The following is a 19,213-nucleotide window of genomic DNA, read 5'->3' on the forward strand; positions in this document are numbered from 1 at the left end:
TCGCCTTTTGACTTCCCTTTAATCCCCAGTCTCTCCTCCCTCCTGTTTGTCATTTCTCCTCCCTTCAATCTGTTTTCTTTTCTTTTTCCTTTTCTTCTGTCTTGTCCTTCCTTCCTTTCTCCTCCTCTCCTCTACCCAACAAACATTTGAAGAATTACAACATGCATGAGGTGGTCAACTGTAATTCAAGTTGACCGCCTAATGTTCATAGTGATGGGATATACTATCGGAAAAAACAGATTCACTTTTATTATTTAGATCCTTATTTCATATATTACAGCAGGTAGCAACGACTGCTGAGAACTTTCTTTTCAAAAACTGCTGTTTTTAAATTCGGGTTTTTGTTTTCCAGACATATTGATTTTTGTTTGCTATTATTAAATTGTTTTATTTTGGTTTACCAATAATTGTTTAAAAGTTCTACCTAATAGCCTTTTTCAGACATTTATTCCAACTTAAAGACAGCTGAAAGCTCTCCAAAATTATATATTTATATATTTTAATCATATTTGATACATTTGTTTTGTTTGGTCAAACTACTACAGTCAGACATCAACGTTAACGCTCATCTTATTTCTAGGAAACAATCTTTAATCTGATTTTATTCATGATTTTGTAATTGCATTTTTGTTTACTTTTGACCTTTTGATTATGAGTTTTATGTTTGCATTAAGTAACACAGTAATCTTATTACTGCTTACCATCTTGGTTAAATAAAGATTGTATTTTAAAAAAGAACCCACACTTATAAAGGCTTTAACATTAATGCAAATGATATTTGATTCATGCTCAACATTGAAATCTTTGCTGGTTTCCCTTTTATTTGCTTTTAGTTTCCTTCATACTACTCTTTCTTTTTTTCTTTATTCGCCCATCCATCCATCCATCCATTTTCAATACCGCTTATCCTCATTAGGGTCGCGGGGCGCTGGAGCCTATCCCAGCTGACATAGGGCGTCCATGTTGAGTTCATAATGTGTGGAGTCTGATATCTCCTTTCTAAAGGAGTAATGTAGGATGAATTGGCTTTTAACGTGGTACTTGAGAGTAGTGTGTATTTACAGATGTCCAAAGATAATGAAGTGTACCTCCATCTCCTGCAGCCCTACCTCTCAGTCTTGCTGAACAAAGGCTCTCTGGAGGTCTTGTTGTTCACCGGCAGCCACAGTCTGCGTCGTGTCATCAGACGACCTGAGCACGGCGTCCTGAATGATGGGATGGAGCACTCGCTGCGCATAGAGAGGCTACCTGGCAGGTTGGTGTGTGAGTGTGTGTGTGTGTGTGTGTGTTCAAGCTGTGCAACAGAATTTCATGTTGCTATTGAAGACTGACTCTTGCTTTGCATAATCCATGTGATACTTTCTGTGTGTTTGTCTGTTTGCTACCAGATCTTTTGCAGTTCAGGTGGATGAGGAGCCCAAGAGGGAGGCAGCGCTTCCCAACGACCAGCCAGTGAGCTTGCAGCGCATCTTCCTCGGTGGTATTCCTGCTGCCGTAGAACAGACCTCCAACAGAGCCAACGTCCCATTCCAGGGATGTATATGGAACCTCATGGTCAACGCTGTGTATGTAACATCTCATCCGTATATGCACCCAGATTTATTGAAACAGGCTTTTCTTTTTTATCTGGGCGCTTTGGCCTTTATGTATTTAGAAGTGCCGGTATTGGAACCGATTAGAGAAGTTCAAGTTCTTTATTTATACTATGCACAACAACTACATTAAAGCAGTCGTTGGCAATGACAATCCTAAGTCTGAGACTTCCTCTAACAATACATTTGGAGCAAAAGAACAGTCGACTTTTGATTGATTCTCTGTCAGTATTTCAACCTGATGGAAAGCTGGACAGAGGCAAAACTGACCAATTTACTTTACTTCAGTAAACTGGGAGTGTTCTCCTTAAATGCACTGCATCGATACTTCAAACAATACCGCGTTCCTCATTGCCCAAATGTTTACCCAATAATGTTTCCTGGCAGTGGAAGACAGACCTCATTTTGATCTCATAGACTGCTGTGTTAAAGTGTTGTTGATATGATTTCAGGAGGTCATGATAATGCTGTTGAGGATTATTATGATAAAGTCAGCGTCTCTTTCTGCCTGAACAGCAGTAATAGAGCTGTCGAACATCATAAAAATAATCATAAATCAAATTACACCCCTCTCTCATCTGGGTGTGTTTATGATTTTGTCTGTTTGTCTGTTTCTCATCTACCTAATATGCATCTGACTGTCAGTGAGTCTTCATCTTTCTTTTGTACATTTTATTGGAACCTACAGTCATTTGTATTGTATATATATATATATATATATATATATATATATATATATATATATATATATATATTAATACTAATTTTAAATACAAAGTTTATGGAAACACAACTGGATGCAAATTTGCTCTAGATGGCACACATGTTCACCCCCAAAATCGACTAACTTTGCCAGTAGCCATTGTAACAGTAGGTCACGCCTGAAGGTTCAATGGTACAGATGTACCAGTACATGTAGTGTTTCCTTTAGAAACCCTAACCCTTTTGGCCTAGTGCATGGGCTGGGTTCTAAAATTATTCACTTTAAATATTTATCAGGTACTTTTAAAAATATTTATCATTCACTTTTCGAAATCCAGATGGACCTTAGTTTACTTTAAAACAAATGTATGGCCGGTTGGTCATAAACAGCAAGCCAAATTAATCAGAGCACACAAGGCCAAATGGCCTCCTAAGTTACCATATAAGCGTTTTCTGATAAGCAATGTTGCGTTCAAAAGGTCCGGGACAATGCTCACTCCTTAAAGAGCACCGGGGCTACAATACATCACTTTACGGAGAACAATGGGGAATCCGCTTCAAGCTAATATTCTCTGGTCTCGCTCAGCTAAAAACAAACTTGTTTAGATAACAACTGTTATTACAGACGTGTGAACTAACCACAGACACTTGCGCTGCTGCAGAATGAATATAGGGGAAACACAAGTTGATATTTGGCATTATTTTTTGCATTAAAAAAAGACCTGGCAGGGGTTCCTCTCCAATTATAGCAGAAACACTGACATGTATTGAACATCTGTGCTGTATTCAAATTAAAATGGACTGCACAAACACATCAGTCAAATTGTTCCCGTCGGTGTCAGCTAAACATTGTGTAAGTTAAAATCTAATGGCTCGTCCATCTCTCAGCCTCTCAGATTTCTCCCTGCCTGTGTCCTTCGAGAATGCCGAAATCGGCCAGTGCCCCAACCTCGCCCCTCCGCCACATCTACCGTATCTGCCAGAACAAGAGGAACTCGAGAAGGAAAAGGAAGAGTCGAAGCCTTTCAGTCCTCCACGGATCCCAACCACAGTTACACCAGCTCCAGGTCCTCCTGCCGTAAGTGGGTCGAGTTCACACGTGAACACACACGCATTTTGACTACTTAGCCTAACAGAAGGTGTTATGGTATTAATCGATAAAATATCTTATAGATATTCATACTACACCACAGTGTTTTTATTTACAGTGATATAATAGCCAATACTTTTGTATAGGCAGCCTAGTTCAAGCTGTTGGTAGATGTGCATATGTACACATTGACATAAGTCATATATAGAGAAACAGTTCAGTAAAAAGTAGCACATACACCTAGATGCACACACATGTCCTACTCAACCATATATATTTTTTCGGACCTACTCACACACACACACCTATTTCTCTTTAATGAAATGCAGCCATGGCCTCGCCCTGTTAGCTTAACGCTTTCATCACATTGCAGTTGTACAGCCCATTAACTCTTCTTTATGGTCCCTTTAGCCTTGAGCCACAAACTCCACCTCTGGCAGCCCGTCATACAGTGCGGAGCCATGGCGCTACGCTACGCTAACTGTGCATGCCATTTCTGCTTTATGAGCCCACAGGAGCCAAAACACTCAGCTAACATTTAGCCACTATACTAAGAGGCTGGTAGGCAGTCATTCCCATCATAACCTTTGCATTGGGATAGAGTAATTCATATATTTAATATATTATAAGCATTACAGGGGTCATAGTTTATCAGTTACCCAGTTACCTGCTAAACTACGCCTCTAAAAGGACATTGATCATGAAGCACAGAGGCAAAGAGCCAGGCCAGCTTTGCTATCACTCTGTGGTGTGTTGCGTTATGGGCTGTAAAATCATCTGCTTTATGATAAACAGTAGACTAAAGCCTGTAAAAAAGCCATAGCTCTACATTTAAACAGAAGTTGAACAGGACTTTGTGTGTCCATACAAAGTCCTTGTAATTAAAAACAAATAATAATAATAAAGATTTACATTTGTAGAGACCGTAAACATAAATAGTTTCCACTTTCAGCATAGAGTAGTTCCCATGTTTCTGTTTCGATGCATCGTGTCCTCTAGTTAAACACATCATTATAAAAAAGCTTTTGCTTTTGTTTAAGTGTTGGACACAATCTTACACAATTAATAATTTTGTATTTCTATTTGCACCATGTGTCAGCACTCTGCTCACAAGTTGCTCCATGCATTTTTCATCAACAGCAAAAGGACTGAAGAAGTAATCACAGCTGACAGTAAACAACAGTCTCAGCATGGGCTTGAATAAAGAGGCTTTTCTATCTTCCACTTTTCTCTCACAACATATTCTGTACTTGTGATTCTTGAGATATTGGTGAGCACAACTTTAGAGGATGAGGAGGCTCTGGGACAAGCACCTTACAAGCTCCATTGAACCTCTGAGCAATAGCCTACTTTCACTTCTATAGTTTCATGGTTGTGTGTTAATTGTGCTTCAATTCAGGGTAAAAAGGGGTGTTTGGAGTCCAAAAGTGTCTCCATTGCTTCATTAACTTCTTTGACCTTGTTTATGGCATCATTGCCTGCCTGTTGCCTAATTAGCGAGCTGTGCGCTCGTCATAAACAGTGTTTGACTTTCTGGCTGTGTGGCTGCAACTAACCCTTCCTTTCCACTCCCTGACTGCTGACCCTCCAGGAGGCCACGCCCCCTGCCGCACCTGCTGCCACACCCACTGCTGCTGCAGCCCCGCCCACTGCTAAACAGGAGCCCATCTCTGACTCGGTATACATACGCACACTTGCACACACTTGACAGTGTTTGAAGGATAAGGCTGGTGATCTTCTAAAGTGTTGTGTTTATTCGACTCTCAATGCTTCTTACTTCCCTACCCTGTCAGGCGCTGAGCCTCAAGCTCCTTGGTTCCATCTGACGGTGAAAATCTTTGAAAATGGGTCACAAATATAATTTAAAATAAACACATAATATGAGGGGCCAAGTCATTTCCTAAAATTATATCTTGTAAATTTGAGCAAATGTTAGTTTAACAGGAATAAATAGTGTTTCAGTTGAGGACTATTTTCAGCCATGGATTTGGTATTCTAGTAATTATAAATTTGCTGCAGACAGAAGGTGTACGAGTAATTAAAACCAAATGCAATGCCACATCCATGATAATGAAGCCAGTGCAACGGCTGACACACTGATATGTTTGAATAGTATTTCATCAACAGTGGAGCACTATGGCGCAAAGGCAATGACTTCACCGTGCTTTGGTTGCACCGGCAAAACTTGTTAGTCAGATCAAAATATTGTTGGTTTTGGTCTAAACAAATATAGAATATCATAAGACTATTCCTATTTAACTCACACACTTGTGTATGAACCACACACCACTGTAACCTCTGAGCTCTCTGACTTGCTCTCTCATTTGTCTTCGTGTCTTTTCGCTATCAATCCAGAATATTATAATTGAAGGACATTCAAGTCTGATGATGGCAAACTGGATTACAGCAACTTTTCATTTTAAATAAGATATGCCAGTTATAGGAGATACATTATTCCTTTCTTCCATTTTAAGTGTATTTCTCACTTAGTTATTTTCTATTTCAACCTATTTTCCCCAAGAGAAACAGTTAAGTAAAGCTTTTCTTCACCTTTGTACTGAGCGTCTTTGTTGACCCCAGTCTTCTTATGGTCACTGACCAGTTTGGCTTGAGCAGCTGGGGGTTAAGTGCTTTGCCCAAGAGCCCTTGACATTAATTATTGACAGAAGGGGGAGCCTTCCTCGTTTGATACACTTATGGTGAGGTGTCGTAACAGGCCACCCAGTTGCTGTCTCTCATTTCAGCAATTACATTTCTTTTCAGGTAATTTGTTTACATAGTGATGCACTGTAGCCTTGAAACTATCTGAGTTTAGGTAAACATCTGCCTCCTTGGGATCCTTGGTGCCGTTGTAAAGCTGTTTCATCTGCAGTGTTAGTAGCCTCAAGCTTTTCTAGTTTCAATTTAAGACCTGTGTTTGAAACACTAGCAATATAGTGACCAGTGACATCTGCTAAAGGAGCATTGCACTGTACTGTCTTTAAATTGGTTATGAGTAAAGCTAAATACTACCAGAGTAGCTTCTCTGAAAAGCAGAGCAAGGACTTTTGATCTCTCAAGGGTGGCAACGACACACACACACTGATACAAAATCCAGACTAATGACTTCTATTGGTGTGACCTCCAACCAAAGAACAGCAACTCTGAATCGAAGACAGTCTTCCTATTGTTAGCTTAATGGAAAGATGCAGAGAGGATGAGAGAGAGGGAGGGCGAAGAGGAGGATAGGAGAGAGAGAGGAGAGAAAAGGTTCAGCCATGGAGGAAGAAGAGGAAACAGACAGAGAGAGAGAGAGCGACAGAGAGTCTTTCTGAACAGAGCGGCCGCCGCCTTTTGTTGGCTTAATGGAAAGACGGAAGAGAGGAAGCCAGAGAAGAATGAAAGGAAAGGCAAGGAACGAGCTTCTGAGCAAGTGACATCTCCCTTTTGTTAGATAGGGAGAAAAGTGAAAGAGGGAAAAAAAAAAGAGGGAGGTTGAGTAGGAGGAGCGGATATGAGGACAGAGCGCGATAAGAGGTGAGTGTCAGCTATAACAAAGCAAGGTCACCGTGTGGGGAATGTCTTCACTTGAAAGGGAACAAGAGAGGAGAGAAGAGGAGATTAAGACACACACACCCACACACACACACAGACACTTGTGTGTGTCTAACGGTGTCTAACACTGACACTAGAGGTATGGCAAAGCCGCTTTGTTAATTACTAGGATATGTATCCAAGAGCGGAAAGAAGAAAGCACAGAAAGGAGCTACGAAGAAGAGATTGGAAGAAAGGAGGGGAAGAAAGAAGGGGAAAGAAAAGACAAACAGTTGAGGACAAGTTGATACAAAGAGTGGAGCAATCAGTGAGGACGAGGAAAGTTTAGAAGATGGAGAGGTGGAAATAAAAAGGTGAAGGTCTGGGAATGCCTTCCATTGGAGGCAGGAGTGGGTGAGACAGGTGAAGAAACATGCAAATGTAGCAGATAGTACAGTAAGATCTGAAAAGAGACAGCAAAACGGATACGAGGAGGTGGAAGGGCAGTGAAATGAAGAGGAGAGGAGGAAAGAGACTAAGAAAAGAGCAAAAGGAGGAATGGGCTGATGAGATGGCAGGAGATGAGATTTGGCAAGGTGGGAAAAGTCAGAGGAGCAAGAGAAGAGGAGGGTGGGAAGAAAATGAAGCATACGATGTAAAAAGGTGAATGAAAGGAGACGTGGAGGAGGATACAGCAGGTAAAAAAAAAAAGGAAAGGTAAAAGAAATTGGAAATAGTAGGATATAAAATTAGAGGGAGGCAGCAGGAGGAGAGTGAAGAATGAAAAGGTGGGAAATATGGGAGGTGGAAGGAGAGCGAGAACACTATAGAGGAGATAAAGGTAGATAAAGGAAGAGGAGTTGTTCGGAGGATAAAGCAGATAGTAGTAAATAATGGAGGGGTGAGGTGGACAGGAAAGCAAACACTAGAAGAGAGAAACGTGAGAAAGTGGCATGAAAGGGGATTGGACAAGTAAAGGCGTGAAGAAGAAAAGGAAATAGTCCCAGATGGAAGGAAAGGAAGTGTCCTTGTCCAAGAGGAATCTTGGACAAGGAGAGCGGTAGTAGAGGAGTAAGACATTGCGATGGCTTCACTGACATTACACTGACATCTTCTGGTCACTGACTGAACTGCGTCCTGTAAAATGAGGGGAAGAGTAATACTCATCTAATACTTTGTTTACCCTGCTGCCAAAGTGAGGCATAAATCAAATGGAAACCAGACTATAGTGTGTTTGATGTCTGGTTCAGATGATTATGAAATATGTGCAGAATTTATGAGGGAGGGTCCGTTGATTTGATCAGCCAAATCCACCATGCAGCAACTGATGTGAGGTGATGAAGAAGAAAATAAACAGTAATGAGAAATTATTACAATTAAACCGATTTTAATAGGCCGTATGCTGCAACCTAAATATTTCATATCGTATTTGCACAATAAAAATATATAATGTATTTGCATTTCAAATCCAAGGCCTAACTTTTTTAGGAATTTATGAACTCTTCCTTTGCCTGTTACATATAAATAACAGTTCCATGACCCTTTGTGACCAATCAGCCCTTTAGGTCCCTGAATATCAGACGTAGAACCCTATTAGTGTGATTGACATATGTTCTGCTCAGGTGTTATGGTTCCTATTGACGAGAGACAATATAGGAGCAGTGTGGTGTGAGCCTGTCAGTGTAACTGACATGTTATGTCCAATCTGCAGGATTCATGTGCATCAGCTGTGGCCCCGACAGAACTCGAGAAGGCCTATCAATTTGGACTGACCAGGAACAGTCACATGAGATTTGCTTTTGATGACACAAAAGTCAGAGAGAGGTATGTATTCACAATGAATAATCATTTGAGTATTTGATTGTGTGGTGCCTATTCATTCCTGCAGTTCAGTGAAGCAAATCTGATAAATAACCAGGCTTACTGGAGCATTCAAAGCTATCTCTCACAGCATACCCCGAGCACGATTGGCTAGAAAGAGGTCACGTGAGAAGAGATGCAAACACAGCACAGACTAAATCCAACTACTAATTGTAAGCATCACAAAAATATTTGATCTTTGTGACACTTGGCATTATCGATAGTAAAGAGGGCAACATCATCGTACAGTTACGCCTACCCTCCGGTTAGCACTATCGGCTGTGAGGCGCCATGTTGAGAGCTGTGTGGAGGCAACATATATGCTCAGAATTTAACACCTTAAAGTAGAAGCTAGCAAGTATTATAAGCAAAATGTACTGATACATATACAAAATAAAAGTGCTCTGAAAGGTTGCTCGAGTGTTTACTATTATATTATAACAGTATTATTAATGATGCATTAACGTGGGAGTAGCAGTCACTGTTAAAGTTGGTCAAATTGTAGCTAATGTTAACTACTTTATATTATGTTGAGCGATCCATCACCATGTTTCGTATTTTATTAAGCTAATGTTAGTTTTGAATTTGAAATCTTAAACCACAAAGTAACTTGGTGGAGTTAAATTAGAAAGTCGCCTGAAATGTAAACACTACTAATTACATAAAAAGTATGTTGTACAGTAAATTGACTTTGTTATATTCCATCAATGCAAATGTTGCTAACTGCTTGTCACATGTAATAAACCCCGGTGTTGTGTACCTTGTCAGGTCTTTACTTAGATCTAAATTAATGAAGGAAAACAGAAGTGAGTGAAAGTTTGGACGGGATAAGACCAAAATAAAAGTGTGTTAAATTAATGAACATGTTCTTGACTTGACCAACCTTTCTGATTCACAAACTGACCAAAACTAAATGATGTAAGGATGAGGAAGCACATTCCAGACAGATATAGACACGTAATGAACAGTGGGGTTGACTGCTTTGGGGATCAGACTTAACAACTGGGCATCTTCTTTAAGATCTAACGCTTCTTTGTCCAAATCAAAATGCCAGTGCTGGAAAATATGATCAATCGGCAAAATAGGTGTTTGACTTTCTTAAAACTGCCTTTTGTCATTTTGTCGTGCCCTATTAAATACTAATCACTCGATTTGAATATTTTTACAATTTGGTTTAGAAATTAATACGTTTATTTGTTATTTTTTTAACCTACAGCCAAAATATTTTTCAATGAAATGCATTGTAGGAAAACAGATATTACAGGAAATTGCTTTTAATGTTGCAGTGCTCTGAGAATCCAGTATCATTTTTCTTCTTCTCAGTATTCTGATAAAAATGCAAAGCATCCCAAAGACAGATTGCACCCGATTTAGATGATTTACTGTGCCTTTGGTAAATGTGCTATTATATGTACATATTATATGAACTGTTTTATAATCACAGATTAATGTTTGTATGTGTGTCTCAGGCTAATATTGGAGTTTGAGTTGAGGACGAAGGAGGAGTCTGGTCTTGTTCTCTACATGGCAAGAATCAACCATGCAGACTTTGTTACCATCCAGGTATCCATCTACCGCGGCCAATGACATTATACAAGTTTTATTTTTCTTGTTCTTCCCACAGTTCTAGTTTTTTTTTTAAACATGAATTCAAGTTGGTTCAGGACCACACAAGCTGCTTATTTGTATTGTGAAGCAAAATCTTTGACATAAGCTTCAGCCCACTTCTTTGTGTGCTGTAAAGAGTTGCTCACAAAGTATGACAGTGTGGAAGTGATGCCAATGTTATGAAAAAAACGGAAGAAAATAAATGTATAATTTGGAACTGGGCCTCATATTCCCCATCTTTTTTCCCCACATTGTTTTCTGTCTGCACTGAGAGTCACCATATTCACCAAGGTCACCATTTTCAGGAACAAAGGCCATAGACGGTCATATTAATCATGTTAGCTTGTCATGACCCTGCGTCTCTCTCCTCTAGATCAAAGACGGACAGGTTTGTCTAGGTTATGATCTTGGTCATGGAAACATATCTGGCTGCGTCCCCTTCTCCATAAATGATGGGAACTGGCACAAGGTAAGACAGTCCTTCATTCATTCATGTTTGTTTATTATAGAACCGCGATAGTCTTTTAGACCGTCTTGGTTATATACTGCGTTTTAAAAGAGGGTTTCAGGACAATAACAAATACTCTGCTGACCCACCGTATTTGGTCCCTTTTTATTTTTCTGTGCATACATGGGAAAATATGTTTTGGATTTAAAAGATACTGTTGCATATAGATCATTTTCACCATTTGTTTTTGTCAAAGCTTGCTTGCTTTCTGCCATCCTGGGCCCTATTTCTCGTACGTGGCTCAACAAAGTCGATCAAATGTCCTATTAGCCAGCTAAAATTAACAAGATGATTGACATGAGGCTATCCCGGTTTCTCAAAGGCTGATCCGCCCTCAAACCATCTCGTTAATTTGAGCCAGACGTCAGTTCTCAGGATAGTTGCGTGTGCCTGTCCGACTTCAAAAAGGTTGAAGCGTCGCTCACAGAAACCATGATTTACTAACAGCACAAAGGCAAATAAACTCAAAGGAAGAGCCTCTTTTTCTCTGCTGAGGAGCAGGAGATGATCATGGATGTATATGAGGAATTCCAGACCATAATCATGGCAAAATCTAATCAATTCATTCACTTCACTCGCGCTTAAGAGGGGGCGTGGCTTATCTCCATGGAAACATTTATAACTTCCGCCATTCACATGGATTAAAAAATAACCACTATTTCTGCTTTATACTTGTTGTGGAAATTATCCCGCTAAACACGTTAGCCACGTACGAGAAATAGGGCCCTGAATATTCTGTACTGGAGACTAATTAACTAATTAACAATTAACAACTATGTTACATCATTAATGGACACATGTTGGCAACATTTTTGTTTATTTACGTCCAAGACAACATATAGTGTTTGTTGATGCTGTGAAAGGACTGAAGTTGTATATTGCTCTAAATATTGTGTTTAATTTTTGTCCATCTACTTTCTAACCCTACTTTCATTTAATGTTCCCCTCTCAGATTCGTGTGAGTCGGAACAAGCAGAGATGTTTACTTATAGTTGATGGGCGATACAGTAAACAGATGATCAGTCCAAAGAAGGTACAGTATTGTTTTCTATTCTAAAGATTTGAACCTTGTCTCACATATACTGTACATAACTGCACCTACAAGTAGGTTCATGGCAGACTAGTAAAAAGAAAATATAAAGAAAAAGGATTGAGTACTAAACCATGAATAGTACAGCCATGCATTTGTTCAAGTTTGAATAAGGATTGTTTCATTATTGCATTTATAACATATCTTGTATTTCCAGGCTGACCTGCTGGACGTGGTTGGAATGCTGTATGTTGGTGGATTACCACAAAACTACACCAGCAAGAGAATAGGACCGGTAAACGACACATACATTGTTTTAAGTTTGCTCGTGAGCCCAGGATTCCATATTCATGTTTAGTTTCTAATTAACACATAAGAACAGATTATTAATGTCCAATACTTGTGGTTGATTGATGCGTATTTTTTAACCATTTTTAAGCATGAACCAAAAACCTTCTCTCTTTCTGTCCCTAGATTCTCTACAGTATCAATGGATGTATCCGTGAGTTTAAGATGGTTGGAAGGGCGGTAAGCACCAAGCCTGCAGCTACAGGTCAGGAATTTGTATTTATGATTGCACATACATTACAGCATGTAATATGTTACTGGTGGTGGAATTTGCTTAAGTATTGTACTCAAGTACTATTTTGAAGCATTTCTAATTACACTCCACTACATTTGTTTGATCATTTTAGGTAGTAGTTACTTTGTATATTAGTAATAAATATAATATGTAACATGAGTTATGATGTGCTATTTATTTATTTATTAAGATAAGAGTTTATTGATCCTGGGAGGAGCTTCACAAACTTCTAAGGAGTACACAAAGTAATTAAAGTGATCTCTTCTTTTACCAGCTTCAACAGTAAAGTGATAAATACATGAATGCATCAATAATTGTAATGCACTAACATATATTATCCTGAATAGGGCCATTCTGCATGCATACTTTTTACTGTAATGTTGACACTAATGTATTGCTACTTGAAGATTGAAGATCTGAGTACTTCTTCCACCACTCTGTGTTACACACTTGTAACTGTCATTTGTTTGTTGTTTATCTTAAATATTTATGACAAAGCTGTTTTGTTTTTTGCCAGTAATTGTTCAATCCCTCCCCTCTCTCTTATCCCAGGTCGCTCTGAGGCAGTTGTTGAGGACTTTAAATTGAACATGGCCACGCCCACTTCCAGTCACATGATAGGAAGATGCTTTGTTGCCACTGAGGCTGGAACCTATTTTGAAGGCACTGGCTACCTGAAAGCAGGTGAGATGAGAATGGAAACATTAGTTATGAAATCTTGTCAGCCTGTCATGGGTTAGCTGCTGTACTGTTACGACCACCTATCAGTGACCTAGAAAGACAGAACCACAGCCAAAACCCAGTTTTACTCAGAAGCACTGTTAAGTTTTCCTTTTCTTGTTATAAAGATGAGTAATAATCACCCTCGCCGTCTCTCCAGTCTCTTCTTACAGAGTGGGTCTGGATGTGTCGATAGCATTAGAGTTCAGGACCAGCAGAACCAGCGGAGTGCTTTTAGCCGTCAGTAACCAAGCAAACGATGGATTGGGACTAGAGATCGTGGAGGGAAAGGTACGTAACCACGATAATAGGAATAGTTCAACTTTCAAAAACATGTTTGTTCTGACAGAGTTTGGAAACATCTAACCTAACTCTGTTTAATTATTTAGCAGACAGACATGAGTGGTATTGAGCTTCTTTTTAAAGTCTAAAGCTCACTAATTAGTTGAATCCATAACCAGAAATTTAAAAACAAGAAGTGGCGATTTTACAAAAGGTAATGTATCGGACAATTTCTAGACTGACAACCAGAGGCTGTGTCTGTTCCCCCTTTTAAAACGAAACATTTTCCCACTTACGTTTTTCTACGGATTATACAATACAACATATTTATTATCAATATTATTATGCTTTTGAGGTAAATTTAGCTGTTATGATCTAACTCGCCAGAAAAACAACATATACTTCGTAAAATGTTGAATTACTCATTTTAATCTACTTTCTGGAAGGTTGTAGGACACATATTAAAATATGCAGTATCTGGGTTGAATATGTATGCTTACAAATCACCAAAACACAATACAGGTACTTAGATACACATAACAATATATAAATTGCTGTTCCTCTAGCTGCTCTTCCACGTTGACAACGGAGCTGGGCGGATTACAGCGGAACACACGCCTGAGGGAGAGGGCTTCTGCGACGGCCAGTGGCACTCCGTCACTGCCAAGAAGCTTCGCCACAGGGTGGAGCTGCTGGTCGACGACAACCAGAGCCAAGCGGAGAGTCCCAACGCACGCTCCAACACCTGCGACACAAACGACCCCATCTACGTTGGAGGATATCCGGGTATGAATGCCTTCGAACACACGTCATTAAGATAATGAACTTGTTAACGCGTAGGAATTGTCATCTGTGGTGATCAAATCTAGAGCAACTTTAAATACACACGTTGTATCTCACATTACGCTGTGAAATGTCACCGTTTTATTTTTCTCTCAGATGGAGTTCGCCAGGCAGCTCTCTCTACCAGGACTTCCTTCAAAGGTTGTTTGAGGAACCTGAAGATCACCAAAGCTTCTAAGACCATGGAAGTGCAGTTCAACAAGGCTCTAGAGATTAAAGGAGTCCAGCCTCTGTCCTGTCCTGCAGTAGCTGCCTAACCGGTACCACAGAGCTTCCTTTGTTGTTTGCCTAATACATTACTGTCTTGGTCTTTGAACCTGCACTGGGCACAATGTTTGTATCAATGAATAAACACACCGTAATGTGTGCAGGTGTGGGGTCCAACAAGTAGGTCATATCACAGGAACTCTATACGTCAAAATGCTTCCTTTCAAAAACTGTTTTTCTTCAATTAGTTAAGCAAGAGTTTGGAGGCCCGATTGGCTCTTCAGTGAGTTCAGAGGTTTGGTGCTCGTACCACAGAATTAGTGCCAGACGCTCTCTGATCGAGGCTGTAGCCAAACTAATAAGAGCGACACAACAGGCAAAGTTACCTGGTGCAGTTTTCAATGACGAGAAAACCTTTTCTTCAAAGTTCACCCTCACATTTGCAGTTTGAGCCTTTATGTCCAGTGTGAGATTGGTCAATACATATATCCTGGTTTCAAATTGAGAACTCAAACCGTTTTTAAATGTGTGTTTTGTCTGCTATGCAATGTTCATTTTAAGACCTATGCTGTTGTTACAGGTGCCAACAGTATTCAAGCTAATTACATTCTGTAATATGTGCGAGCATTAAATCTGATTTGTTTTTCAGTGGAGTTCCTCAGAAGTCTTGAATCTTTCAGTTATATCATTTTACCCTCGTTGCATAAGCTTCTTTGGAAGAGAATGGAAAATTACAATTTTAAAGATTGTGTGTGTCTTCTACATGTGTCCTTCATAAACCTTGTTCCCTGAGATGTTGTTGAGAAAATCTAAATCATTTGTTCACTTTTTTCATATCAGCATCCAAACCATAGAAGTCAAACTTCTTTTCAGCCTCGGGTCAGCTAGAAATCACAAAATCACAGGTGCAATATTCCTTTAACATTCCACACTTCTATCAATTGATTTGATTGCTATCATTGAAAATTGTCATACAGGCTTGAGCGCGTGTTGCTTTTCTGTAATATTAAAAGGTACAAGGTTTCTTTCGGACACTAATGGTGGTGCATGTTCTGCATGGTGTGGCTGAAAATACTTCAGCTGTTTATAAAAATATATTCTTTGATCGCAGCAAACAAATTGTCCTGTCGTCCTTTGAAACTGCAGAATAGGATTATTAGACGAATTATGTTGAAATGCATTATTGGAAAACATATCAAACTCATCTGAACCAGAAGGATGTGTCCCATGTGGAATCGTTACTCGACACTGATGAAGGACATCTTTAAAAATACATATCTGTTGGATATATTTACTTAATAAGACTAATAAGTCATTAGCCCTGCTGCTGCTTATTCACTGACCATCCACTAGATGACAGTACTGCACTACAGTTACTATGGCAACCTTTTTCACAGGATAAACTGAATGCAGTCTTTCTGGATTACTGTCCACTGCTACTGTATGTTTCATTGTATCCAATAACTCAGTGTCTAAAGTTTTAGACAAACACATTTTTAGGGGGTATAAATGATGTTAATTTTAAATTGTTGATTGAAAAAAATGTATGCAATGTCATCCTGATTTGATTTAGTATTTCTTCTGTCTCCTAATTACCAAGAGGGAACATTGAGACAGTGTGTCTGCAGGGTCTTAACAAGTATTACAGCATTTCCCTAAGATATTCATGACAGACTACATTATGACATACCATAGCAGGGTCTCTCGACGTGTTGATGATTGAGGACAGTTTAAATGTGAGTGTTGTGTCGTGGGGGATCGCCTTCTGAACTTCTGGAGTGGATCCTCGTATCGAGAGTGGTGCGTTTTTCGGGTTGTGTGCAGCCGTCCGCGGCACCGGGTTCCGGGTCGTCACTCCGGTCTTGCCGTCTTCCGGCCACCTGCCAGGTAGACAGGAGTCGGATCTCCTCTTGGTCCGGAGCAGCGGAGGACCTCACCACCGTCACTGGAAGTCCTCGTGAGGCCGTGTCCCTCGTCGCTGCAGCATCTTGGAACAGCCGCGTGCCATCATCGGAGAAGACCCGCATAGTTGCATAATTATTTTGAACTTATATAGTTCGCTTTAGCGTTAGCTAGCTAACGTAGCTCTGATAGTGCGTTAGCTACAAAGGCTTGCTAGCTAGCTAGCTAACGTTAGCCAGAGTGCAGTCACATCCTCATAAGGACATGACTGCAGTTGACTGGGGGTATCAAGGTCTAGATGTTTAGATTAAGTCCCTTATCACATGTAACATACTATTGTTGTTGGTGTTGTTGTTAGTTCAAGCTCAATACAGTGGAAGACATAATGATCTCACTGGAGGGACCAGAAGAAGATGCTGCTGCAGCATGTGAGGAATCTGCTGTGAGAAGAAAGCGTGGGCAAGGCAGCAGGTCAGACCAGCAACTTCTCCAATGGATGACGATGAACTGGTGCCATTTGACAAATAAGCCACTCATATGTACATATTTATTTTTTGTCTACACTACATATAATTTAATATTTTTTTCATTTTCTAAAAAATGTGTTGTAAATTGAATTAATCTACGAATAGCCCTTTTATTGCGGTTTCTTTTTGTTCTTTGTTTTGTCTGTCCTACCTGTATTTCCTGTACTAGGTAGGCAGCCATTTTTTCTTCAAATTGTTGGATATATGTTGTTATAATATATAAAGTTATAATTGTTAAGTTAAAAAAAAAAAAGTAACAATAAATATCCACAAAGAAATAAGAATACAATTTAATATGATTGTCTGATTTGTTGTTTTTTTGTTAAAAAAAAAAAATCTAAGAAAAAACTTTGAATCTGTAGACTACTGCCTAATAGTCTTCTTATTGTCATTTGATGACAGTTGCTTATACTGTAAGCCTAAATAAGTATTTATTATTACAGAAAGCCCGACCGACGGTTTGAATAGAACAATTGAAAAATAAATAACACACACTATCTTTTATATATTAGAACTAGGGGTCTGAAGGTCTTTTTCCACTTTGGCAGTGTACAGTCACAATCACAATTCTGTCACTTTGACTCCAGTCCTAAAAATAATAATAATCTGGATCTCCTTGAACTACAACTGGTGTAAACAAAACAGACAACCTTTCCGCCGCTAACGCAGAAAACAGATTATCACCACAGTGCGAGAGATCCCAACTGTAATCTGCTTCTCAAAACAGTTTGGAGATACATTGTTAATATTAAAAACAAGTTTTTGTGCAAGTATGTTTTTGTTTCTTTTTCCTTCCCCACGTTTGAAATAAATATCTCTAAAGCAAAAGAGGACTTAGAGTAATTCCTTTGTTTTTTTATTGTGAAAACCAACAATCACATTGTGAGTAGAAGAAATCCGGTACAATCAATCAAATGAATCACACACAACTCTGCAAAAAAAGACTTAGATTAAAAATAAAATTAGAGTGACCTCACATTGGGGCAGAACATTTAAAACATTAACTCCACTGACGTAAGCTGCAGCAAGGAGACAGTCCAGTTTTAGAAGTACGTCCTGATACATTTTTCCTGTGACCAAAATGCTGTTCAATCACATTAGTGTTGCAGGTTCCTACAGTAGTAAAAGAGTGAGACAGTTGTGGACCCAAATATTTACAGTAATGTTGTGCACTTAGAGATCTTTCTCCGCACTGTATGATCCTCCTCTGGAGAATCTTTCAGAGTTTATCTAAAACATCACAGAAGAAATAAACAACTAAAAAAATCCCAATGCTTTCTTGATACGGAATGAATTAACAGTGTTTCCACTTACTAAGAATTTAATTTAAATTAAAAGAAAATTAAAAAAAGAAGCAAATACAGATTGGTCTGGAGCTTAACCCGGCATTTCTGCTGGCAATTAAGTGTGAAAACAACATGATGCAGAAAATGAGAATGAAGATAATACCACCATAAAATTGTTCATATTTCAGTGAGCTATTAAAAAAAGGAATTAAAATGAGAATAGACCTTTCTCCAGCCCCTCGCCCCAAGAACCATTTTATAAACAAAAATATATCACCCTTTGTCGTGTGATTCTCAAATTCTCACTACATACAATTAAAACTTTTTTTTACAGTGCTTTATCATTATATATCTCCAACAGACCTCAACAAAGGGGAAGAAAACTATTTAAGCCATGAATGTCTCTCCTATTGCAACGATGTAGCTACGTCGAAAAAAGTGAATGGTCCAGTTATTGAAAAATAAAAAGGGGGGGGGGCAACACAAACAGGAGGAGATGGTCGCGTCCCGCCCGCCCTGTAATGTGACCGCGGAGAGGTCGTGGTGGAGGGAGAGGCTCGGGAGACTACTTGGTGTTGAGCTCGTTCTCCAGCTCCATGAGTTTGCGTGAAGCCTTGACCTTGTTGGAAACCTCCTTCCCCTGAGAGAAGAGACGCTGGCGCTCCTTGAAGGTCATACTCTCGGGAGCGCCGCTGGGGATCGAGTTCTCCTGCTCCTGACTGCGGAAGACATTTTTTTAATGCAAAAAGGCGTTTCATTATTTCATTCGTTATTGTTGACGTTGGTTTTTAAATGGGCGGGTTCAATCTATGATGACAGTAATCCTTCGTTAGCAGCTGCACTCAACGGGCGCCACCTCAGCAAAATACAGTAAACATATTGCCATTATTTGGTTTGGAAAGCAGAACAAATTTTCCAGTTTATCAAGATTATTATTTTATTTATTTTCTAGCCAAGAGG

At 39.4% G+C, this 19,213-nt stretch overlaps 2 protein-coding genes across 9 annotated transcripts in view; one reads left to right on the plus strand and one right to left on the minus strand.

Annotated features, from left to right (window-relative positions):
- lama2 (laminin, alpha 2) overlaps positions 1-15,619 on the plus strand; it is a 156,454-nt gene extending 140,835 nt beyond the window's left edge. The window contains exons 62-75 of the mRNA XM_034528174.1: positions 1,104-1,255; positions 1,389-1,565; positions 3,183-3,372; positions 4,976-5,062; positions 8,609-8,721; positions 10,227-10,320; positions 10,739-10,834; positions 11,826-11,906; positions 12,121-12,198; positions 12,378-12,456; positions 13,039-13,170; positions 13,367-13,497; positions 14,055-14,274; positions 14,428-15,619. Of these exons, the coding sequence (XP_034384065.1) occupies positions 1,104-1,255; positions 1,389-1,565; positions 3,183-3,372; positions 4,976-5,062; positions 8,609-8,721; positions 10,227-10,320; positions 10,739-10,834; positions 11,826-11,906; positions 12,121-12,198; positions 12,378-12,456; positions 13,039-13,170; positions 13,367-13,497; positions 14,055-14,274; positions 14,428-14,588 (1,791 nt within the window). The 3' untranslated portion in view covers positions 14,589-15,619. The remainder of the gene's footprint in view (positions 1-1,103; positions 1,256-1,388; positions 1,566-3,182; positions 3,373-4,975; positions 5,063-8,608; positions 8,722-10,226; positions 10,321-10,738; positions 10,835-11,825; positions 11,907-12,120; positions 12,199-12,377; positions 12,457-13,038; positions 13,171-13,366; positions 13,498-14,054; positions 14,275-14,427) is intronic.
- A 2,427-nt stretch (positions 15,620-18,046) lies between these two features.
- afdna (afadin, adherens junction formation factor a) overlaps positions 18,047-19,213 on the minus strand; it is a 76,848-nt gene continuing 75,681 nt past the window's right edge. For 7 of the 8 annotated variants that reach the window (XM_034527153.1, XM_034527154.1, XM_034527161.1 and 4 more), the window contains one exon: positions 18,047-18,972. In XM_034527153.1, coding sequence (XP_034383044.1) covers positions 18,819-18,972 — 154 coding nt within the window. In that variant the 3' untranslated portion in view covers positions 18,047-18,818. The remainder of the gene's footprint in view (positions 18,973-19,213) is intronic. The other variant, XM_034527160.1, reaches the window with a different exon arrangement.

The sequence above is a fragment of the Cyclopterus lumpus genome, chromosome 24 (assembly GCF_009769545.1).
Source record: "Cyclopterus lumpus isolate fCycLum1 chromosome 24, fCycLum1.pri, whole genome shotgun sequence".
Lineage (NCBI taxonomy): Eukaryota > Metazoa > Chordata > Actinopteri > Perciformes > Cyclopteridae > Cyclopterus > Cyclopterus lumpus.